Source organism: Oppia nitens, unplaced genomic scaffold, assembly GCF_028296485.1.
Source record: "Oppia nitens isolate AA-2021 unplaced genomic scaffold, nextdenovo-longstitch-racon4-pilon3 scaffold1_pilon_pilon_pilon, whole genome shotgun sequence".
Classification (NCBI taxonomy): Eukaryota; Metazoa; Arthropoda; class Arachnida; order Sarcoptiformes; family Oppiidae; genus Oppia; species Oppia nitens.
The window spans coordinates 5,739,818-5,764,950 of NW_026533199.1; the positions used below are offsets into that span (position 1 = coordinate 5,739,818).

General features: G+C 27.7%; 4 protein-coding genes across 4 annotated transcripts; 1 reads left to right on the forward strand and 3 right to left on the reverse strand.

Moving 5' to 3' along the window:
- Positions 1-802: 802 nt before the first annotated feature.
- Positions 803-8,365, reverse strand: LOC128966388 (putative epidermal cell surface receptor). The gene is made up of 10 exons (XM_054313237.1): positions 7,626-8,365; positions 7,118-7,529; positions 5,725-6,712; positions 3,977-4,240; positions 3,703-3,897; positions 3,587-3,634; positions 1,415-2,312; positions 1,208-1,336; positions 932-1,136; positions 803-871 (listed from the first exon to the last, which is right to left on the reverse strand). Exons 1-10 carry the CDS (start codon positions 8,363-8,365, stop codon positions 803-805), a joined length of 3,948 nt encoding a protein of 1,315 aa, XP_054169212.1.
- Positions 8,366-12,220: 3,855 nt separating this feature from the next.
- Positions 12,221-13,446, reverse strand: LOC128952820 (cytochrome c oxidase assembly protein COX16 homolog, mitochondrial-like). The gene is made up of 3 exons (XM_054298269.1): positions 13,292-13,446; positions 12,491-12,574; positions 12,221-12,430 (listed from the first exon to the last, which is right to left on the reverse strand). The coding sequence occupies exons 1-3, from the start codon at positions 13,358-13,360 to the stop codon at positions 12,221-12,223; spliced, it is 363 nt and encodes a 120-aa protein (XP_054154244.1). The 5' UTR covers positions 13,361-13,446.
- A 45-nt stretch (positions 13,447-13,491) lies between these two features.
- Positions 13,492-15,041, forward strand: LOC128952819 (28S ribosomal protein S5, mitochondrial-like). Its single transcript, XM_054298268.1, has 2 exons — positions 13,492-13,746; positions 13,815-15,041. The coding sequence occupies exons 1-2, from the start codon at positions 13,608-13,610 to the stop codon at positions 15,029-15,031; spliced, it is 1,356 nt and encodes a 451-aa protein (XP_054154243.1). The 5' UTR covers positions 13,492-13,607; the 3' UTR covers positions 15,032-15,041.
- A 71-nt stretch (positions 15,042-15,112) lies between these two features.
- LOC128952817 (glycogen phosphorylase-like) lies at positions 15,113-18,806 on the reverse strand. Its single transcript, XM_054298267.1, has 8 exons — positions 18,531-18,806; positions 18,285-18,463; positions 17,089-17,845; positions 16,667-17,029; positions 16,147-16,598; positions 15,864-16,097; positions 15,480-15,809; positions 15,113-15,417 (listed from the first exon to the last, which is right to left on the reverse strand). Exons 1-8 carry the CDS (start codon positions 18,589-18,591, stop codon positions 15,181-15,183), a joined length of 2,613 nt encoding a protein of 870 aa, XP_054154242.1. The 5' UTR covers positions 18,592-18,806; the 3' UTR covers positions 15,113-15,180.
- Positions 18,807-25,133: the final 6,327 nt, after the last annotated feature.

A 25,133-nucleotide genomic window follows, 5' to 3' on the forward strand; every position in this document is an offset into this window, starting at 1 on the left:
AAATAATAAATATATACTTTATATAAATATATAAATTTTATTAATGTTATTAACATGAATAAAGTTAAATTGTTACATCAAATAACTATAATACAAATATTGTAATTTTAAATAATAATATATTACCAAAAAATGTGTATATTAACAATAATTTAGGCGTGGATAGCGTAGGATTGTAAATGTATAATAATACTAATAATAATACTAATACTACTAAATAATATATAATAAATTGCATCGACCACTGAATAATAGCCAAGTAGTACATGAAGTTAAAGGTTTTTATACACTAATAATAATAATAAATACTATAAATAGTATTATTAATATACATTGACTTTGAATGCTTTATAAAAATAGTATTAGTATTACCTTAAAACAGGTACTGTAATCGTAAAATTTTCTTTTGTTCAAATTATTTATAAAACATTTTCACAAATATTTTATATAATATTTATAATTATGCATAAACTACCGTAAAATTTTATTATTATTATTATTATTTAATTTAAGGAAAAATTTTATTTCATAAATAAAATTTTAAAAAATAATTTATTTACCTTATAAAATAAATTAAATAATTTTTAATGATAAATGTGATAAATTATTTATAGTGAGTAAAAACTTTTTTAAAATTCATTTAATGGCAATCATTTTTATTTTAATGACTTAATTATATCAAATTACAATGAGTTAAATTAACAATAATTTATTAAAATGCCAAAATGTTGGAAAATTATAACTTATATAAAAAAATAAAAATAGTAATACTATACAAAAGTTGTGGACTAATTGAAATATCTTAGGCCTGAATAGTGATACCATTTTTGATACCATTCTCCTCTATAGGTCTTTCACCGATTTCATAAGTCTAAAAATATATAAAAATTAATTGTTTTAAAACATAATTTAAAAACAAATTAATAATTACCTTATAAGTGGGATTATCATAAGCAGCCTCTGAAGGCGCTCTAGTTATGGGTGCCTTCGCTGATGACTGTCTTCTAAGCAATAAATATAAAACTACAACAAAAGCAATGGTAGTGATGCCGGCAAACATCGAGATAATGACCAAACAATATAGATATTTGTTTTCCATTATATCCCCTTCACGCAGGGCTTCCGCTTCATTGGCTGTAAATAATTAAATTATATGTTATATAATAAATATAAACACAAATTATTTTGAAACTAAAATCTCAAGAATGCTAACTGACCTGAAGTATCCATTTTATCAATTCTTGTAATTAATAACTTTTCTTTTGTGGTAAATTCAATGGCATTTGAAGAAACAGTTTTACCATTTGTCAAATAAAGATCAATCCATGCTTTATATCTATATCAATGTATAGCAATTGTCAAAAACAATATATAATTTAATTAATATAACGTAAGATATGACAAACAATCAAACCTTCTTTTAGGTTTAAGTCCATCTAAAACTACTTTTCCTTCTCCGTCCGGGTCTTTAAAAGTATGCAATAATTCCATACTATCTTCACTTCTGTATGAAATTTTAACCACATTTATGTACTTATTGATGGGCACTGGAAGTCCATTTATTTTGATAGTTGTGTGCATTGTATCGACAATAACATCATTAGGATGTATGGATRTGCTTATATCAAACATATCTCTTGGAGCTAATGGCATATCAATTACAATAGGTTTTGTTGATATAATATGAGTTGCAATGTCTGGATTGGGTGTAAAAATTAAATCGACGGCATAAGAAGCTCCCGGTTCGAGATCTCTTAATACATAGGAYTTAATATCTCTATGAAGTATTGAAGTGGTTTTCCAATCATTTGTATCTTTATCTGCGTTTTTATAGCGAATTTGAATGCCATCAATAAATTTCTTCTCTTGAGGACTAAATACTCTCCAAGAGATCTTCAATGTCTTATAATCATTAGAGACAGCATTAAGACCTACATCTAACATAATCATTGGAGGAACTGTTGTAGTTGTTGTAGTAGTGCTAACAGTTGATGGTGTCGGCGGAAGATATAGTTTGTAAACCTCACTTTCAGGACCCGATTGTAGGGCTTCGATAATGATTTGAATTTGAAAGAAATATGTGGTGTCAGGACTGAGATTTCCCAAATGATATTCAATATTAGGCGTATCRAAGAGCCTCTTGGGTCGGGCAAACTTCTGGATATTCCATTGAGACCGAGGAATATTCATATCTGTTGTGTAATGAAGTTCTGCGTGACCTATAAGTCCCACCAAAAGGGAAGGTAAAGTAAATCGGATTCTGGCGGCCGTCGAGTTTATGGCCATTATATTTACGTGTTCTAAATCTCGGCCTATAATTTATAAATAATTATAAGTTTATCGATGATTAATAAATTAACATTTTTTAGAAATAAAATGTTTTCTAATAAATATTTATAATTTCTATTAATTTGAAAATTATATATAAGTTTTGGTTGATTATATAAACCAATTGGTGCTATAAATATGATACCTGAGTCTTTAGAGTCATTGCAAATAACGTAAGGACAGAGTACGAGTGGGTCATCAGGTATTACAATAGTCGGGTTGGGACAGTCAAGGGTGGGTTGTAAGAAGCGGTCAGTAATCTGAGGACATCCTCCTGGATGACACTGAACATGTGGCAGACCATTAGTTATGGTACACTGACATCGCTTTTTAACTCCCGACCCTTTTTCATCCCATTGTTCACCCAATTTATAGCGCTTTCCATTGTGTGAGCAATGATTTGCTATCAATGAACAAGAATTAAGTATTGATTAGCTTTTTGTTAGATTATTTACTTTCCTATTATTAAATAATTTAGATTTTATTTTAGATAATATGTTTAAATATTTATATAAAATACTCGATATCTAATGTAAACATAATCTATAAAATGTTTGTTAAATATAATTCTTATACAGTATTATACTTTTACTGTATACATGTATCGTACAAATATTATTATTTATGTATTAATTAAGTGCATAGTATTGTCAACTGAGTTAACAATTGAATGTTAGCTTAAAATAGATTTACTTGAGTTAAGTATATATTTAAATATTAAGATAAAATACAAAATTATTTATTGTATTTTAAGAGTAAATCATTAATTTTTAAACAAATTCTTGACAATTTTATAAATAGATTATGAATTGTATCATTAATTTAAACAATTGATATTTTACTTAAAATTTTGCACATACTCTTATAATAATAATAAAATATATACATAAATACTACATAAAGTATATTTTAATATTTAAAAAAATAATTTTATAAAAATTACTCTTTATTCTTAATATTTTCATACTTATTATTATGATATATCATTTGATATATGTTAACAAATATTTTTATATGCATTTTAATTTAAAATTAATTAATTACCGGTTTATTTAAATGTAAATTCTAAATTCAATTAATATTTTTCATTATATAAGTTTTACAACCTTTTAAGCAATATATCAAAACCGCATAATTCTTCATTTATTAATTAATTACACAAAATATTTATTTACTACAAAAATATATTTATGGTTTGCAATAAAATAAATTATAATAACTGTATTTATAAGATAATATTAAATTAATGGAAACTTACTTGTTTTCTCCTGATCTCGACATAACCAATGAAGACARCAATTATCACCTATTATTATTGATTATTAAATTAATAAAAATCAAATTATTAAAAAATATTTAATAATTTATGAATACCAGGCAAATGTCCGCGATATGCATGAGTTGCTGGACATGGCATATGTGGGGGTGGAATATCTGGTACGGGTGGACAACGATTATCACAATCAACTTTGCCGTTATGACACACACATCGTGTGCCACACGGCAGCAGTTCTTGAGGAATGTGCTTAAGATTAGGAAATCTGATGCCAGCAAATGAACAGGATCCGTCTATACAATAAATATATATTAAATAAACTTTTAATATATATATATATATATACAGTATATATTTACAAAAATGTATTACCATTTTTGCATTTTGGTTGCGGACAACAATTAGGAGGTGAAGGTATAAAATGTGGATCAATATCCCATTCAAGACAATCGGAAACATGTGGTGCAAAATTATGCGGACACTCTATAGCCTGACAATTAAGTCGGGCGTCTTCTCCACAATGACATACAGCCCGACAATTGTCATAAATCTCTTCTCCGATCGCAATCTTTTTGCCCTTAAATTCACAAAATTGTTTATTTCTCGGAGACGACGGCTTCTCTGGTAAATCGAGTGCTTTAATAATTAAAACATTATTTATTAATTTATTTATATTTTTCAAATAATCTTAATATATATTTTTGAAAACTAGTATTAATAACATGCTATTTAATAGTTTCTTCAATAAAAAATTAGTGTAAAATTATTTAAAATTATTAAAATGTATTTAATATTGTTTTTGTTTTGTTTTTTAATGATTAATAGTAACATTCAGATAAAACAATGACTATTTAATTGAAAATTACAGTTAAATTTTTTGTTAACACTAAAATCATATATTAAATAATTACATTGTTTTTAAAAGTGCATTATATGTTTAAAAAAAAGTTCAGCATTTTTTATTTCATAATTCTATTCAATTATTTTAGTGTATAATTGGTTCAAACATTTTAACAAATTTAGTTTCAGACCTATTTTCATATATACAGTAATATCTATATTATATACTATTATTATTATATAATATAAAGCGTCACTCATATGTCTTATATTAGTTTCAATAAAGAAAATCAATTAATACAATACAGTATATGTCATGATTAATAATAACTATTTATATTTAAGACATAGTAATAATATTTAATATTCATTTGGTGATGAGTCAAGACATTACTGTATATTATGACATACAATATAATAGATAATATAAATTATATAATAGTTTTAAAAAGCTTTTAAGAATATAAATGTTATCTATAAATGGCATTAAAATGATATAAACAAAAAATACAGTAATATTTAACTGTGAACTGTGTTGCGCCCTATTGTTTAACACCTACCATAGAGACAAATAATTTTTGTTTCATAAATACTCACTATATTTTATTATATTTTATCATATTTTATTATATTTTTACTATTTATTTCATAATAATCACATTTTGTGATTTACATATAAGGTGAATCTATAAAAATTGCATAATTTCATACTATTAATAATTTTCAATTAACAAATTCATGTTTTTTTGTGACTATAATATATATCTCAAGTTTGTCCTAATTTGATATTTAGGTTGATATTATTGTCGGCGATGTTTTTGGATATTAATCATTAAAATTAGTAATTAATATTTTTTATTTGGTTATTGTATCTAGTTAAATCTTAAACTGTATGTAAATTATTAAAAATAAACTTATTTTTACTAGTCATTTACATAAACATTAAATTTTATATTTACATACTATAGTTATTTTTCATGCAAACATTAGTTTTGATTTTTTAAAACTATTATTTTTCAGTTCAATGTTTGTGATTATTTAAAATTTAATACATTTTCTATAACTGATTATATCTATAAAACTAGTTTGTGTTCGATATACAGTATAAGTAAGTCATAAACATTTATACTATAGTTTATGCAATAATCATAGCAATAGATCGCATCAACAATATTATGAATTACAATATTTTTAAAACAATAGCTAAACACTATATTTAAGTGTTTTTAAGATAAAAGCTATTTTTCAAAATCAAAATAAATTACTTGAAAAAAACTTACGATTCATATTGTTATGACAGACCACATACGGACATATGCACGGGTCGTCCGGCTGTACAATTTGAGGACTCGGACATTGCTCGGTGGGCAGTCTGGCAGAGGCGGGCAACACAGCACAACCACCTTTACATTGTGCTATTGTTGTGCCGTTTGGCAATAAAGTGCATTGACATGACTTCTTAAGACAGTTGGTTCCGGTATCCCATGACTGTCCAATTTTATAAACTTTTCCGCCTTCACTCAAACAAAATGGTTCGGAGTCAGGATCTTCTGATGTATTGTTTTTATTGGATTTGTCACATATAGGAACAGTACAACACGGGTCATCCGGTGCCGGACCCCAATCACATTTTTCATAGCCGACCGCATCAATATAAACGGGACACCTTTCCTCACATTCCCGAAGTCCGCCCTCACGACAAACACATTTATATTCACAGTCGCCCTCATAAAACACTTGTCCCACTTCTATGGTTTGGTTACCGTGAAAACACCCATTAAATGTGATATCTATACCGGGAGGATATGTTCTGACAAAAATAGTATTACTTGACGTTTGATTGAAATCAACTTTCATTAAATAATCGGTTTGTGAAACGAGTCCTCCGATGTCTACTTCATAAATATCAGTTGCGATCACTTTTATGGCTTCTTCGTCGATATGCATTGATTTCCAATTACGAGTTTCTAACTCTTTCTCAGATTCCGTTTCATTAGTCGATACCATACTATATAATAGATTCAAAGTTGACCCGAGTATACCATTTTTTAGTGTCGGTATCATAACTCGTAGCTTAACTGATGTCGAGTTAAAAGCTTCGGCTGAATCTATAATGATCTCCGGTTTGTCATTAATTGAATCCCTTTTATCGCAAACTGATATTTTACAACAATTGGGATCATCCGGATCTGTAACTAATCTACAAAAATTTTCATCGTATCCCAGATCAGGTGCACAACGCGGCATACATTGAACACGACCCGTCCCCTCGCAAACACATTTAAGTTCACAATCAATATAAAATGTTTGGCCGTTTTTATAAGTTTTATTATTATGAAAGCAATTATCTATATGTTTATGACTTAAACTGATATTTTTTGAACTTTTATCGATTGCTTGATTCGTTGTTTTTTCATTTAAAGTTAGGGTAATATTATTAGCACTGGTATTGCATTCAAGGATTTGACAACAATTATCATTGGGATTATCTTTGAGACGACAATCATTAGGCACTGAATCACTTGATTTATGGTCACATCTTTCGCTGCATTCAACTTCCAGTGCTTCCGAGCATAAGCACAGTTGACAGCTATCGTTAAATGTCTGTCCCGGGAAATAGTGATTACTTTTATATACACACATCAGCGATGGATTTTTGACACAACCATTAACCCTGTTATAGGGATCACCAGAGTATCCCTGTTGACAACGACACGTTGTGTTGTTGTCTTGTATTTGGCAAACTGCGTTCAGTCCGCAGGTTATGTTATCACAGGTGACCAGCTTTGCTACTGGATTTAGACATACTTTTCCATCACATGAAGATTTACAGCATTTTTTGAGTCCAGTACAATGATAATCATGAGAGCACTCATCTTTACAATTATTATCACTGCCATCATTGACATGAATGGGACAATAACCTGGTTTACCAGTGAAAGCGGGGGTCGTATCACTGGATCGGCCCTCAGAGGGCTCATTGACGCACAAAACCGAAGCACAGCAGTTGTCAATCGGAGATATAGTTTCCTTACAATTGACATCAGATTTGAAAGAACCTGTTGTAACCAACGGTGGTACACATCTATGAGTAAGTTATATAAATTTATATTTATTTTACATAAATATATCTGAAAAGCTTAAAGTTTAAAATAAAGATTAATATTAAATGAATGAAAACCTTGGAGTGCAGTCCTGCTGAGCATTAGGCCTACAAATGCATTTTAGATGACATCCATGAAACAACTGATCCCCGACAGCATAAGAGGTGCCGTTGACGATACATCCGTCTTCAGTTGAGGCGCTAATGATCTCTGAGCCTAAACCTAATCGTTTCAGATCATAGTCTTCCCAAACGAGTACTTGTATTTGATATGAGGTGTTTGGCAGCAAATGTTTGATTGTGACAAACGGTGTATTATTTGCCTGAATTTGAATCCAATTAATAGTTGAATCATTGAAATTGAATGTAATTGTTTGATTAGTGTATTGCACGACATAACCCGATTGATAATTAGGTAATTTAAAATCATCAAAAGCTATACTAATTGATGTCCGACTCCTGTGTGTCACTAATACTTTTGGTGCGCTTTCATTGCATTCATTATTAAAACAGTTTTTAGATATAATCTTATTTGTTTGACTACTGTTTGTCAAAGTATTGGTCACATTAACACTGGTATCACTGGTCACTGAATGGGTCAGTACGGCTGATGAGTTGATGGCAAGGCTAACACCGGACGCAGTGGTTAATGAACTGTTGAAAACCGTAGAGTTTGATGAAATGGTTAATGAACTGGTGTTTGAAGGGATGAATGTTTGCAATGTATTTGTCAACTCATTTGTTGCCAYAATTAGTTGTATTGAAGTGACAGTACAAACACAAATCACAAACAATTGTATTGCTTGTGATGTCTTCATAGCTGAATAGCTGATCAATTAATTGTCAAATAAAAGTTCATTACATAATGTATTTAATATTTTGATCAAAAGCAACACTTTTGTCAGTTTTTCAGTCAGTTTACTAAGTTTTCAAAGCAATGGTCCGATTGATACCCATATTGAGACTCCATTGCCATTCATATAAATGCATACAAATAAAAGCATATAAGAGGTGAACCTTTGCTAAAAAGTTGGTCCTTTCTCTACTCACTTTAGTCCCTCCTCTCTCTGGTCCGTCAGTTAAGAACAGGTATTTTAAGGGAAGAATTTCCCTCAGGCTATCACAAAACACCGGTTCCTCTCTACTCGACTACAACATTGGCTTTTAAGAAATATAAAGATTGAATACATGTAATGAAGAAAAAAAGACGACCCGAGAGGCAAATGCAAGTGCTTTCTCACAATTACAACAATAATCATAACCTACTTTTGCAACCAATCGTCAAACTATACCATAATATTCATTCATATCATTGCATCCATTTTTATCAATGATATTTCAATCATAAACATCACAAACATCACAAAACACTTTAAATTGTATTTCATTAAACTTTAATTTATTTCAACCAATAAATCAATAGTTCAATGATTTTTATATTTATTATTAATAATATCTGGTTTTTAAGAGGTGTGAACTCATACCACAAAAAGCAGATCTATTTCTATATACTGTATATTATTTGTGGTAACAACTCATTTATAAAGTTTTAAGTTATTGTTATTGATAAGCTTAACAAATGATATATAATATTTGTGTATATCTTATATTAATAGCAGCGTTATATAAATAAAAAAATAACAAATCTTCTCTATCAAGTAATTGAATAAATTATTAACTCATTAAATATATTATCTGTTAATAATAGCTTAAGCAATTCAATCAACCAATAAATAAAAATCAGTTTAAAACTAATTCAATGCAATTATGCCAATTATTTAGTTATACACTAATAATAACAAATATATACAKTAGTACCGACTATTCCAAGATATTTAAAAATTGTTTTAATATAATTTTTTATTATAAATAAATTTATTATATTTTTTATTAAAAATTAATAAACATAGAAATAAAAATGTAAATTCAATTTATGATAAAATATAGAATTATTAAATATGTTTAAGATTTATTGTTTATTTAATTTATAAAATTAAATTTTATCAAATATTTATTTTATATAGTAACTTATCATTTAACATAAATCAGTAGTAATTATTTATTTGATTGCATAATAAATACACTTTTTTTAATTAATTATAATAATTACTAAATATAAAGTTTGTGTCCGATTTTAAATTCCTTATTTATACAAAAAATATTTTTTTATTTTTTAGTATTACAACTGTTTGAATTTTTGTTTTATTTAAAAATAATCAAAATATTGAGATTAAATTAAAAGCAATTAAATTTTATCATACAGTATTTTATTGTAATTGATTAATTAGAGTATACAAGTTTTTGTAATTTTTATATTTGATCCCATCCTTGTCCCGGCTAACTTATCTCTGATCCATGAAACTTCATTTTTAACAATTCAATTCAAAACATTTTTCTCCCATACAAAATTATTTTTTAAATATTATTTTTACTAATATCACTGATTATGCATATAATTAATAGTTTGTTWTATACTGTATACAACTGATTATAATTACTCTGACACAGGGATGACAGTACGGTCAGGAACTATGAGTTACACGTCTAATGTAGAGTTGATAGTTATGTAAATTATTCAAACTATTGCTTATTAGTATAATGTATACTTGTATAAAACATTTAAAAATATAAATATTGAAACTAAAAAACACTATAAATATTTTATTTTTATATTTTAACTCTAATTAAATAATAAATATTGCATAATTAACTTTAAAATTTTATACTTAATATATTTTTTTTAAATCAATAAATTTCAAATATAATTTTTCAACTTTTTTTACATTATAATATTGGTATTAAACTATATTTCAATATTTCTATGAAATAATTATTTTTTGTATAATATTATTTATTTAGTTAAATGACTGAATGATAATAATCAGTATATTAATTTAATATACAGTATTACAGTAATATACAACTAAATTTATATAACTTAATAATTTAAATACATTATATAGAATAGCATTATTTATTATAATTATTATTAATAAGTAAAGCTATGAATAGCGATTTAAATTACTATAAATGATTGTGACGGATCATTATTAGAATATTAAACTTATATAAAAATTATTTGTTTGACTAGAAATTATAATTTACTAAATAAAATCGTTTACTATGTTTAGTAAAGCATAGTTTCATTGATAAGTGAGGGGGAGATGGGAGACAAGGGTCTRTTCCCAAAATACATGAGTCGATTCAAACAAAGTTTACAATTATCGGCAACCGCTTTCATAATTGCTTTTGTGATCAAATGTTATTTTAGTGTACAATGTTATCAACAAAAAACATTTTACAAATATAAAACATTGAAAGTTATGTTTTATGTTAAGTTGTTTTTGAGTCGACTAAAGCATAAATTTATGCCTAAACTCTGGTTAACTTCTAGTGAAGTGTTAGTTGTGGTAATTTTGAAGACGATTTCAAGTAAAGATAATATAATGGAAAATAACTCACGAAATGCTGTATTTTCATGATTTGGATGTATCACTACATCACGTTATTGTTAACAATCGCTTTATTATTAAGATTTTTACTGTACATAAAAATTTATATTTAGTTTTGTAAAAAAACTTATTTATGTCAGACAATAGAAATTGAGATAAAGTGCCACAACGAGAGATTGTGAATTAAATTAAACTACTAATGTGCTTGAAATTTAAATTTTCATTCAAAATTAGGGCTTATTTAATAATTATATAAGTACTATGTAATAATAAATAAAAAAAATTATGTAGGTAAATAGTTTGGATAAAACAAAAAAAAATATCTAATAAATATTATAATTTTAAATATTTGTCTAATATTATAATTTGTCTGACATCTCCATCATATAAAAATCAATTGCTTTTATGATTCATAAATAAAATTATTTTTGAACTATTTTTGACTGTTTTGAGTGCATAAATGTTTATATTGTTTTGCAAAGCGTTTAAAGAAAACACTACAGTATTATATAATTATTATTATATAAGATTTGACAAAACAAATGCATTGCTTTGTTTAGCTTTCAAACAATTTCTTAAGTATTTTAAAGACGATTGACTGAGAAGGAGGTGACATACATCCAGWCATTTATCCAAAACAAGTCGTTCGCAATTCATAAACCTATTATATATCTAAATCTATTGTAACTATGCTTTAATCAAATAATAAACACCGCATTATATGATAAATTAAATAATAAATATCACTATTTTAATAATATACTCAATGACTTTTATATTTGTTCAAAATATTTCTCACATACTATGATATCATATATATTATAATCCAATTAAATCAGATATTATGATTTAATCACTTTTTATTATTAATTTTGTGCTATTTTTTCACTTATGTGACATAAAAATCTAAATTTGCTTTTAAATTTAGTCTTTTCATTTACATTAACAATCGACTTATATATAAAAGTTAAAATCGTATAAATTATTATGAAACGTCAATTTAATAATTATGTTTTTAGTTAAATAATAAACACTTATTTACATTATTATTTATATTGTCCAATATTTGTGACAAGTAATAACAATTCTAATATTATACTACTTTATACTGTATATTATAAAATACATATTTATTATTATTATTATTAACACAAATTTAAKAGAAATGATAATAATATTAAAACCTAATAACTGAACCATAACTTTGAAGTCATAATCGTCTTATTGTTTCTTTGGTGTCCTTTTTGTTTCAGCAATTCTTCGTTCAATCATTTGTTGATATTCTTGAGTTGGCTGTTCCCACGGTCGCGGACCGCGAATATTCTTCCAGTTGTTTGTGTCAACTGTTTTAACCATATTTTCATACTCTTCTTCTAATGTTTTCTGTTGTCTCACTTTGAATCCCATCTCTTCTAATAGTTCTGGTGTTACCTAAACTTATATACCATTAATATATCATTAATAATGAAAAGTTGATTATAGCTGACTTACACCCATTTGTTTGTTATGTCGACTAACTTCATATCTAACGGTTGCGAACTCTCTTAATGCAAACGAACCTCCCGTCACAAACAACTGTCGCAACAAATATAAACTATTTATTATTTCATCAAATATTATATCAATTTTATATTTCAGATTAATTTATGATAATTAAACACATTATATATTTGTACAATAAATGTCATATTATTATGAATCAAATGTACAGTAAATAAGTCTTAAGTATTGTAAAAATTGTTTTAATCGCTATTTTATTTTAATTTAATTAAATATAATGCTTAAAAATAAAATATTCAATATACGATACAGTACTGAAAACATAAATTTGCAAAATAAAAATATACATGTATTTGTCATTTATTATTMGTTGATATTTTAGCATGATGCAAAATTATTGAATTTTATTTTAAATAAATTTGTATGTAATGTAATTCAGTTAAAGCATTCAATTACTTAATATAAAAATAAATTAAATTCTCTTATATTTTATATTTAATTGAAAATACATTTAAGTTTATTTAAAATAGTATTTAATTTTATAAAATAATATTTATATTTATAATTAAAAATTGTTATCGCAATCAATGGTTAAGACAGACATTAAAGTGACACATGTATTGATTAACACGACTTAGTCTGAGACCACAGTTTGGTATTATTTTCGGTAAATTTGGTCATTTGGTCACTACTCGGATACCATTTAATTATTGTCTCAATTGACATATTATAATAACTTTATACTGTATTTGACTTAATATCACAATTTTATAGCAATTTAATGATACATACTATGAATGGCAGTCCATATCTTGCGAAATGACTTTTTGCTAATTTAGTGATAATTGTAGTGAAATTCATAATTCATAGCAATTACTGTCCGGTTATATAAATACCATATAATGTTATGTAATGTTAAATAAATTTTAATGTTTGACCAAAACATGTGCCAAACAGTCAATTATGTCATCAATTATGTTGTGTTTATTGTTGTGATAAATGCATTGAAATGATAGCATAGGGTTTGGATTTATCTGACAATAAAACATACATTTCTATTGGCTTTCAATTAAATTTAGTTTTTATTGATTTAATTTGTTTGTCAAATATGTTTAGTTCGTGTTTGGCACGTGTTTCACGTGTTTGTGTCTCATTAAAGACATCGTTGACCAGTCATAACATCTATAATGGCAACACATGTTTGACAACTATAAGTGTTCGCAACAATAGCTCTTTCTATACAAGAAGTATTGTCGACAATGTCTTTGATGTATTGATTAGTACATAATGTGATAGTTTTTGTTGTTTTTTATAGTCAGAGGGGATCAGCTATGGAAAGGTGCAATGGGTGTCAGCAAAACCAGTGCCAAAAGGGGTCGCAAAGGAGGCGGAGGAAAGATCATCAAACATGACTTAAATAGAGGACAAAGATTAGGTGTCGGCAGACATAAGATGCTATGGCCGGGACTCAACGCRCCGGTGATGACCGGCAGACAAACACTTCGACTCAAGTCATTGGGTAAAGACGAACAATTTGATCAGAATCTGGCCAATGCCCGTAGCCGTATGCGCAAATTTACAGCCGCTAAAGTACATCCTCTGGAAAGAGGTTGGAGTGGCACCCGAATGGGTGGTCGTTGGATTGGACCACCCGATCCTGTCAATGGAGAACCGTTTATTGGATTCGACACTAAAGTGTTATATTTGAAACCCATTTTTAAAATGACAGCACTTTTCGGCAAATATAAACGTTTTGCTTGTTTAACGTGTTCGGGAAATATGAATGGTTTGGCTGGTTATGCCGTTAATAAAGATGTGGACAGTAAGAAAGCAATTGTCAAGTCTAAGAATAAAGCGGCACAAAGACTACAATATATAAATCTCTGCGAAGGAAATACCATTTATCACAACTTTTATTCAAAATTTTTCGCCACAGAACTGTTTGTCCGTAAAATGCCGAAAGGGTATGGCATTCGTGCCCATCGATGTGTTACAGCTATCTGTGAGGTGTTAGGTATTACTGATATTCACTGTAAAGTCGAGGGTGGAAATCGCGCCCAAAGAAATTATTTGCATATAACTCGAGCTTTTTTTAATGGTCTTATGAAACAAAAGAGTTATCAGGAAATGGCTGATGAAAAACGACTTAATGTTGTCGAACTGGTCGGCAAATATGAATTTCCTAAAGTATTGGCCAGACCTACAAGTGGTTGTCGTACTGATGAAGAGATAAGTGCTGATGAACTTCTTGATTACAATATGTATATTTATAACGGAAGAGTTATACAACCGCCCAAAGAAAGACCAATGTTTTATACAAAAGACAATTCGTGGGAAACGTATATAAAGAGATGGCAATATAGACAACATCAACAACACCAACGAATTAATCTTATCGCCAAATATGGATCACTTGAGAGCTATTTAACTCAATTAGATAGACAAAGACTTAGTGCTAAAAAGGCTCATTTAATTAACAAATTAGCCAAAGATGAGTCTAATGAAGAAGCAAAAGAAGAAACTCAGATATAAAATATATATAAGGAATAAAACTTTAATTATTTGATTAAATTTTAGTCATAAAATCAGATTCAACAACATTATAGAGAGCTCTATTAGTAATTATAATAAAACAATTAAAATAAATTTTAGTAATAATCTGAAAATTCAATAATTATTGCTTAAACTTTGATCTGTTTTGCATTGACTGCGGTTGCGGCAGATTTGCCCGAACCGTTGACTTGTGTAACATTTGTGCTTCCATTTTCTTCACGTGGTTCATGAGGAGCCGGTAGTTTTTCCCAACTGGGCTCTACTCCCCATATTTCACGCGCATAATCACAAATGGTTCGGTCACTCGAAAATTTGCCGGAAGTGGCGATATTAAGTATTGTCATTTTTGTCCACTCCTCTGGATTCTGTTAATTATTGCCATTATTTTATAACATYGTTWACGTTTAAATTATTTTATAATACTTACTGTATATACTTCTGCCACCTTTTCTTGAACTTTAATATAATCTTCAAAATCAGCAAAGACAAGGAAGCGGTCGTGATTCATGAGTACATTAACCACATCCTTAAAAAGATCCGGATTATTAGGATTGAAGAATCCAGTATTGATTTGATCGATAACTGTTCGTAATTCTGGGTTTTTATTATAGTAATCCCAAGCGTTATATCCTTTTTGTTTCAATGCCTCCACTTCTTCTACTGTAAGACCAAATAAGAAGAAGTTTTCATCGCCCATCTCTTCTCTCATTTCGACATTAGCGCCGTCCAGAGTACCGATAGTAAGAGCTCCGTTCATCTAATTAACAATTTTTAATTAATGTTTTTTATTAACAAATAAGTCGAAGCTTACCATAAATTTCATATTTCCAGTACCCGAAGCCTCTGTTCCAGCAGTTGATATCTGTTCACTCAAATCAGTTGCCGGTATTATTTTTTCGGCAAATGACACTCTATAGTTCTCGAGGAATATGATCTTAAGTTTATCGCCGACCACTGGATCATTGTTGACCACAGATGCCACGTGATTAATCAATCGAATTATTTGTTTGGCGATGTGATATCCCGGAGCTGCTTTCCCTCCCACCTAATATAGCAAAACATTTACTATAAATCAATAAATCTATTAAACAAACCATTATAGTCCTCGGAACAAATGGCGCCGTCGGGTCACGTTTGATGCGATTGTAAAGTATTATCATATGAAGACAATTGAGAAGTTGTCGCTTATATTCATGAATTCGTTTGACCTGAACGTCAAAAATGGACGCCGGATTCACTTGAATGTCAAACAATTTGTAAATAAGATCTGCGAGTCTTAACTTGTTTTCCTGTTTAACTGTTTGTACGGCTCTAACGAAAGCCGGATCRTTAACCAATGGTTTCAACTTTTGTAATTCATCCAAATGGACGATCCAATTGACGCCTATTTTGCTTGAAATCAAATCACTGAGATTCGGGTTACACATATATAACCAGCGCCGGGGTGTCACTCCATTAGTTTTGTTTTGAAACTTTTCGGGAGACATTTCGTAAAAATGTTTAAATGTCTCCTTTTTAATGATATCTGAGTGAATGGCTGCCACGCCTTTTAAGAAAATACAGATGCAATCAATAAAGATGAGTGATATCAAAAAATTTTAATAAAAATCTCACCATTKATTGAATGCGATCCAACAATCGCCAGGTGCGACATATTAACTCTTTTTTCTGGCTCTTCTTCAATTAAAGACAATGCCTTAAGTTTTTCCATATTATTTGGGAATTGTTTGACCACATTATCCAAATGTCTTTGATTTATCTCATATATAATCTGCATGTGTCGCGGCAATACATATTCAAGCAAACTGCAGGGCCAACGCTCGTTAGCCTCTGGAAGCACCGTATGATTAGTATAAGCAAATGTCTTTGTTGTTATATCCCAGGCCTTATCCCAAGAAAGCCCTTCAATGTCCATAAGTATTCTCATAAACTCTGGTATGGCTAGAGCCGGATGGGTGTCATTCAATTGTATTGCAACTAAAATATAATAAATTATTAATAAAACCAATATTTTTAATATTTATTATTATTAATACCTTTATCAGGAAAAGCGTCGTAAGAATTTCTAACGCACTCTTTTGAACCAAATTTTGATGACTTATAGCGACGAATAATGTCTTGAAGAGTTGCCGCACATAAAAAGTATTCCTGTTTTAGACGCAATTCTTTGCCTTCAAAGAAGTTGTCATTTGGATACAAAACTCGAGTTATGTTTTCGGCGACATTCCTATCGAGAACGGCCTGAATATAATCGCCGTTATTGAAGAACTTTAAATGAAAGTTTTGCGATGACTTTGCTGTCCACAGTCTCATAGTGTTAACTACATTATTACGGAATCCGGGAACTGGACTGTCGTAAGGCATAGCATAGACAGTGCTGTGATCGACCCATTTTGAACCGCTATCTGTGTTTTCAACCTTTCCATAGAAATTGATGGGCAATAGGTATTCAGGTCTGGCCTTTTCCCATGGATTTCCAAATCTCAACCATTCATCCGGCTCTTCAATTTGTTCACAATTGTCAATCTTTTGCGAGAATATCCCGTATTCATATCTCAGGCCATAACCATAGCCAGCAATTCCAAGAGTGGCCAATGAATCGAGAAAACATGCGGCCAATCGACCTAAACCTCCATTTCCAAGACCTGCATCTTCTTCGAGTTCTTCTAATTCTTCAATATCGAGACCCAATTGATAGAGTGCTTCATCGCAAGCAGTTTGGACATCAATGTTTATCATTGTATTTGTCAACTGTCTTCCGACATACCATTCCAGAGATAAGTAGTAAACCCTCTGTTAACATATTTTTAATAAATTTCATTATTTGGACAAAACATCAAATAATAAATTAAAAAATATTTTAGTCATAACATGTTTTATAAGTGATTATAATTTGACATTTTTTGCATTTATCGCACGYATTGAAAAAATCAAGGCTAAGGTCAACAGTTAGTTAGTTATACTTCATTTGGTTTAACTTTTCATTAATTCAATGCTCTCTTATTTTTAAAATATCATAAATGATATGATATATGAATTGATTATTATTTTAAATAAATGACAAAACAATGTACAGTATATCCTATACTAAATATTGTATTCAATTATCAACATTCAAATGCTAATTCAAATTCAGTATTAATATAATTAATATAATATATGTATCATATATATTATGATCAATGAAATGAAAATTGATTATTAAATTAATTTTAAAAATCATTTAACAAACTTTGGGATCCTTTTCATAATAATTTTGTTGAGTTCTTATCCATCGGGAGACGAGATGGTCGCGTACGGCCAGTGCCAGTGCCTGATAGTAGTCCCGAGTGGTCGACACATTCCTGTCCTTAACTAGACTGTAGTGTAGGTGACGGTTGAAAGATCTTTTCATTTCAGTTACATTTCCAACTAAATTACAATCAAATTAGATGTCATTTTTAAATTAATTATCAAAATTGACGACCACTTTGCATACCGTCGGCAATTCCGCGAACAGATATCTGTTTGCGTCGATCGGCATCTGTTTTGACAGACATTTCGCTGTTTTATTCAATTGTTTTTCAATTGACTTTCAATTTAATAAAATAATTTAAAGCAAGAATTGAAGTCAAACTGAAATGACTTGAAAGTGATGTACGAGTAATGCAGTTATGCTTAGAGAGAGACAACTCGTGTATTAAAACTAGTGTTTTATCATTTCATTTATATCATTGTATTATCAATATTAACATCAGTTTATGTCGTTCAGTGATTTGTTATAATACTGTATACCATATATTGTATTATATTTATTCTGTTTTATACACTACTGTAGAATAATTATAAATATACTCTACTTGTATATAATAAATATTATCAATTGACACGCTTTTATATATTTCAACAAATCATTTTAAAGTATATTTAATTTATAGTTAATATATATATATATATATATAAATGTATAAAATTAAATATTATTAAATTATTGATCACTAGTCAGCAAACACTGGTTTATAAGGGATGAGTTAGGCCTCAGTAACACATCTTATATTAATATCATATCATAAATACGAGTCTCAGTTCCAACACTAGAGTTCGTCACTGAACTCATTCACTAAAACACATATCGATTCAAACCTAAACCGGAATTTTTCAATGTTATCAACAATTTTATTCAATTTTAGAAATTTACTTTATATTACTTGAATATACATTTCGTTTGTTATATTATTTTTGAATTTGTTTTTTAACAAACAAAAATTGCACATGCACAATTTTAGCTATAAGTTTAATTGAATTAATAAAATAGATGGCAGAGATGAGTGTGATTTTTAATTATTCAAATCTTATGATTAATTCAATAACATATATTATTTATAAACAACAAACAGTTAGTTTAGTCTTAGATTTGTTGATAAAATTATTATTAAATGACAAAATGTATTAAATATAGGTTTGTGTAAAATTTTATCTAAATATTTATATAAACAATAAGTATTTGAAAGTCAGTGCAAAATTTTTCCATATATTTTCCCATACATTCTGCTGATGACCTGATCTTACAAATATATTTCATTTATTATTATTTAATTTTAATATCAATTTATAAATTAGCAATTAATAAAAAATATTTACAAATAAAAATTAATAATTGACCTTTAAATTTTAAATAAATTCTAAAATATAAATTAAATAATACAATTTGTTAATTATTTTATTAATTTTAGTTTTGTTTTTTATTTTACATATGCTGTGCATTATTTTATTATAATTTGAAGTATTTATAGAATAAACGATAAAAATTTTCTATTAAATTTAACTTTAATATAATCATATTATAAGATTAGATAAGATTAAAGTGATTATGAGTTGCTTGAACTTCTCGTAAATACATATCAGTCATAAATAATGARAAGTATATAAATAAATATTAACTATTAATGAGAAATATTACTTATTTTACATTTCTATTTTAATTTAGCTCTTTGTTTATAACATAAGTTATAAAAACCTATTTTAATTAATTTTTGTATTCAAAACTAATAAACAAAACAGTAGTATTACATTAATTTTTATTGTTATTTTATATACTGAATAACAATTATTAATTTATATATAATTAAAATAAAGTATATACAACAATTAACAAGTATTTTCTTAATTGTACAAAATAATTATATTTTTATGAACATTATAATTAACAATATTATTGTAAAATTTTTAATTTTTATATGTTTAATCTTAGTTATTTAATGTATAATATTTGTTTGGTTAAAACAATTTGCTTAATTAATATTTTAGAAATATATAAATAATAGATTAAAGTTAAATGTATATAAATTATTAAACAATTATTATATTTGAATTTAATAAACATTAGTTGTAAGTTTAATATAACTTTGTAAGTGTTAAGAAATGTTGATTTAGTATTAATACAAAACAACTATAGTATTGATTTTTTAAATATTTAGTAAAGTTTGTAATTGCAGAAAATATTTGTTGATTTTAGTAAAAATTGTTATCAGATCACAAAATTAGACAAACTAAGTGAATAATGGTTGAGATATAGCAAACAATGGCTAATATAAAGTATTTTTCAGTCAAGTGTCTGTCAGAGACATTTTATGCTCTTTTCGTTAAGTGGCTCAGGGATGGGGATGTAAGGGATGTCTGGCACAGAGGTTTGTATTGTATGTTGTGTTGAGAAAAGTGCAAAGTTTAATCAGGTGATGAAACTCTCAGGGCTTGTATTTTTAGTTGATCCGATGGCTGAGTGTAGTACCAACTATGCCTACTATGCCTACTATACCTACTATGTCTGTATAGTGGGTTGTGTGGCAAATATCTGGGCAAACATCAAACAGAGGGCCAATTTTAAAAGCGTCTTCACTTCTCTTTATGAATTTTACGGATTTATATAAAAACATATTATATTTCTCACATTGTATGCTCTTATACTGTATATCTGTATGTTTTGTGGCACATAAACTGTATATCTATTGTAAGGATAGATGTGTTTTTGAGAGAAAGGCAGTGCTGAAGATGTGCTTATCTTATGGTTCACACCTCACACGTAGTCATTTGGTTCGTGATTTTGCAACCATTTCTCTACTTAAAAGTCGTTCTGCTTTTTGATGATAGCTTTTAGCGAAGGATTTTCTTTACCGATCGACTCAATGAAGTGCCCGAACATTGAGTGCACCGGTAGTCGAGTACAGCTTATATATAAAAACTTTTAAAACCAACTTTCTTTGTAGTCTAACCTGAAGAGTACATACATAACTGAAAAGTTAAAAGATTACTAAACAATCAAAATGTTAGTCAATTTTGAGCCCTATATATAAATTTTGTAGACATTTATGTCTTTTGCTCACTCTATTGCTATTCATTTCATTTTCATTTAGATTTTACTAATAATTGTCTCTAATGTTTGTTTACTCTCCATATGGGAACTGAAAAACAGGTGACTCTGCTATTAAAATTTAATCAAATAATGCATTTTTTCAGACAATGTTTTTTCATAAAATACATTATATGTCATATTTTGTGGCACATTATATGCAATGTCTATTGAAAATGTTTCAGTATTTGACACGTTATACTCAATAATATTGTTTTATTACAATCATTATAATTGAGTAATGCTTTTGTCGTTTTAGGTCATAGAGTATTGGCTTTGGATGGTATGGTTGTTGCAGTTGTCATCGATTCAAATACAATACAATACTGTAGAGACAATATGTTGAATATATGCACACATATGTACAGTAGTACTGTATTATGTAGTGAATAGAGAAAACAATTAGCTTTAGAGCACACATACAGTGCAGAAGTAAACGAGTAAACAAAACATAAATGTAATGATGAGATGACATCACTATAAATGAACAATACTTTCATCATTGGCATCATTGGCCATATATTATACTGTATATAATATTATATATAAATATATATAGTATATGTTTGTGTCTATTTGTGTGTATGTTTGCCACTATTTTATAGCATTCATTCAATTTATAGCAATACTTTTGTTGCTCTTTTCTCTTTGACTCTCAATTACTCTATTTATTAGACTTTTGAATACACTCTAACCTAACCCGGAGTTACCAAACCATACGCTGTCTGTTACACCACAGAAAGGTTTACTTATCTAACAATATCTCTCGGGAAATACGTTTTGTAGGCAAACTTGAGTTAAATTTGGTAAAACAGGATCCCAGTCCTAAAAAGCACTGTTGCCATAGCTTATACTGTACTATCTGTTGTCTCAGCGGACAGTCTAATGAATGTTGTGGTCATTGCAAACAAAAAGATATTTTTCTGTAACATTTGCTGATCCCTTTGCCGAAGGGATTATATAATAAATTTGGCAAACTTTGTAATTATACTTTTATGTCAATTCACTGATACATTGGCATAAAGTATAGCACATGTCTAGCATTTACTCTCAATTGATTTGAACATTCATTTCGGCAAACATTGCATTCATTCAACTTTTAGCTATTCATTCACTTTTTCCTTTCCCCTCAACTCTGCCCTTAGCCTCCATATAATCTCCGAAATTAATTTTCTAAAATATAAAGATATTTTATTTATATAATTTGATTTAAATAGTTAAAAGTTACAATTCAAATTATAAAGTATTTCAATTAAATAATTAGATTTTTAAAATTATGAAATATATTTTTTGTCGTAAATTGATTTTTTTGTATGTTCTATCTATCATTTAATCCCTATGAAGTATAGCATCCCTGTACTAAATGTTAACATATTGAGTGCAATAAACCATACAATTAGCAATTTTGGTTCTGAATTGGGATGTTTAGTACAAAATCATATTGTGGGCAACTTTTGAAATACAATCTAATTTTATAGTAATAATATATAGTGGTGAAAACATATCTACAATATAGGCGACTTTACTTTTAAATTTAAGAGAAATCAAGTTTTACGGGACACCAATGATGGTTACAATAATAATAATAATAATATATGAAAAGTGACATTAAATATGATGAGAGTTGGAGTCTGTGTTTGTCATAGAGTTGGCCAACAGTGCAAACATTACTAAATAATAAGTGAAAAGTAGAGTCAAAAGGCAGAGCAGCAGCTGTTGGTTGAGAGAAGTGCAGAATTTTTGCTCTTTTATTATATGAGTGCAAAAAGTTTAGGACTCTCTCTCTCTCTGACTCTTCTCACTATTTTGTCCTTTGATATACTGAATGTATGTACTGATTGTGCATTTGGTCCGTAAGGTAAACATAAGATCCCTGACTCTTCTGTACACTATTAGTGCCATAACATAACAAATAGATTTGTCCGTCACCTGGCATTTACTCATTTACCAAAACTATATAGAGAATAGATGTCATATATAAAAACTATGGCATCTATGCCATCCATATCACCAATACATCTATACTCTACAGTGTAGAGTCTACACCATTGGTGAACCACTTTCTTAATCTTAAAAACAAATTTAACAAAAAATTTAGTTATTTGGTTATTTGGCTTATAAATTCTCTCTCTCTCTCTCTCTCTCTCTCTCTCTCTCTCTCTCTCTCTCTCTCTCTCACTCATTCACTCACTCACTCACACACGCACACACACACACATTATGCTAAAACTTTTCAAAATATGTTTGCATAAAATAATTATGTTATAAAAAGTAAGTAAAATAATCTAAAATACATTTTAATGCATTTCAATCAGTTATTTCTTATTGCAATCAAATGCAATCTAATCCAATACATAACTGTCTTTAAATGGCAGACCAGTCAAACAATTGATCGTTTGTGTAAATATAAGACACAACCAACTCATGAGTTTCACAGCAATCCATTTAATCCAAACGTTTTTCACTTCAATCACTTTCTTCTTTATAAGAAATATCTTGTTTTTTACGGCTTAACGCTTTCGTTGATTGATTAGATAATAAAAATAAAATCCTTCTTTAAGACCTATATTACATATTAAACAATTATTTGTATAAAAATTGTTATTTATAAATCAAAGTTTTTCTACAATTCACTTATTAACATAAAAATTGACAGTATATTTGATATACAGTAGTTAATACTAGTTAAGTCAAAGCAAAAAAAAAATAATTTATATTTAAATATGCACTATCGGTAAACCTTTTTAAATCTCATAAATAATAAATGTAACATTTGTTCAGATATAAATTATAAAAAATTAAGCTTATTTTTATATAATATATCAATTTAAAATATTATTTTAATTAAAGTTTTAATATAGTAGACTACTGTATTTCTAAAATATTACTTAATTAGTAAAATTAGCAAATTTAGCAAATATAATATCAATATTTATTTTGATATTTACAAATAAATTTGATGCCATTTTTATTTGCTATTTCAACAAAATAATCTACTTAATTTTAAATTAAACTCTTATTTTTATAAAAATCTGTTATAATTAAATTAAATAAAACATGTATGATATGTTAATATTTACAAAACAATATTTGCAATGCATTAATATTACAGTAATTGATTTTTGAATTTAATTCTAATGACAACAAACGATAACATAAAACACAAATTTTATTTATAAATATTTATTTATAATATTTAAGAAACATTTTATTATAATGTTACACAATTTTTAAATATGTATTTTATTTATATTATATAAGTATATATTAGTAAATAAAATATTTACATATAAAATATTTTTTAATATTACACACACACATATATATATACTGTATATAATTATAATTAGTTAATACTATTTAATTTATTTAGATATTAAAATATTAATATGCAATTATAATCATTTAAGTATAAAATTTATTTATTTTATTAAGTATCAATAATGGATTATTTATATTATTGTTAAAATTTCTTGATTAAAAATTAATTAATTCATATAAAAATATTATAAAATATAAATGTAATGTAAATTAAGTTCAGTAACTAAAGGTTTCCTTTGAGATGATGTGGTATTTTGTGATCCGTTGCTTAAAATGTTGGGTTCGGTTTCCGCCGATTTTTCACTGAATGGCCAAATATGTAATACATTACAGATTATAAAGTCCTTTGGGGGCAGATTTGACAAAATGCAAAAT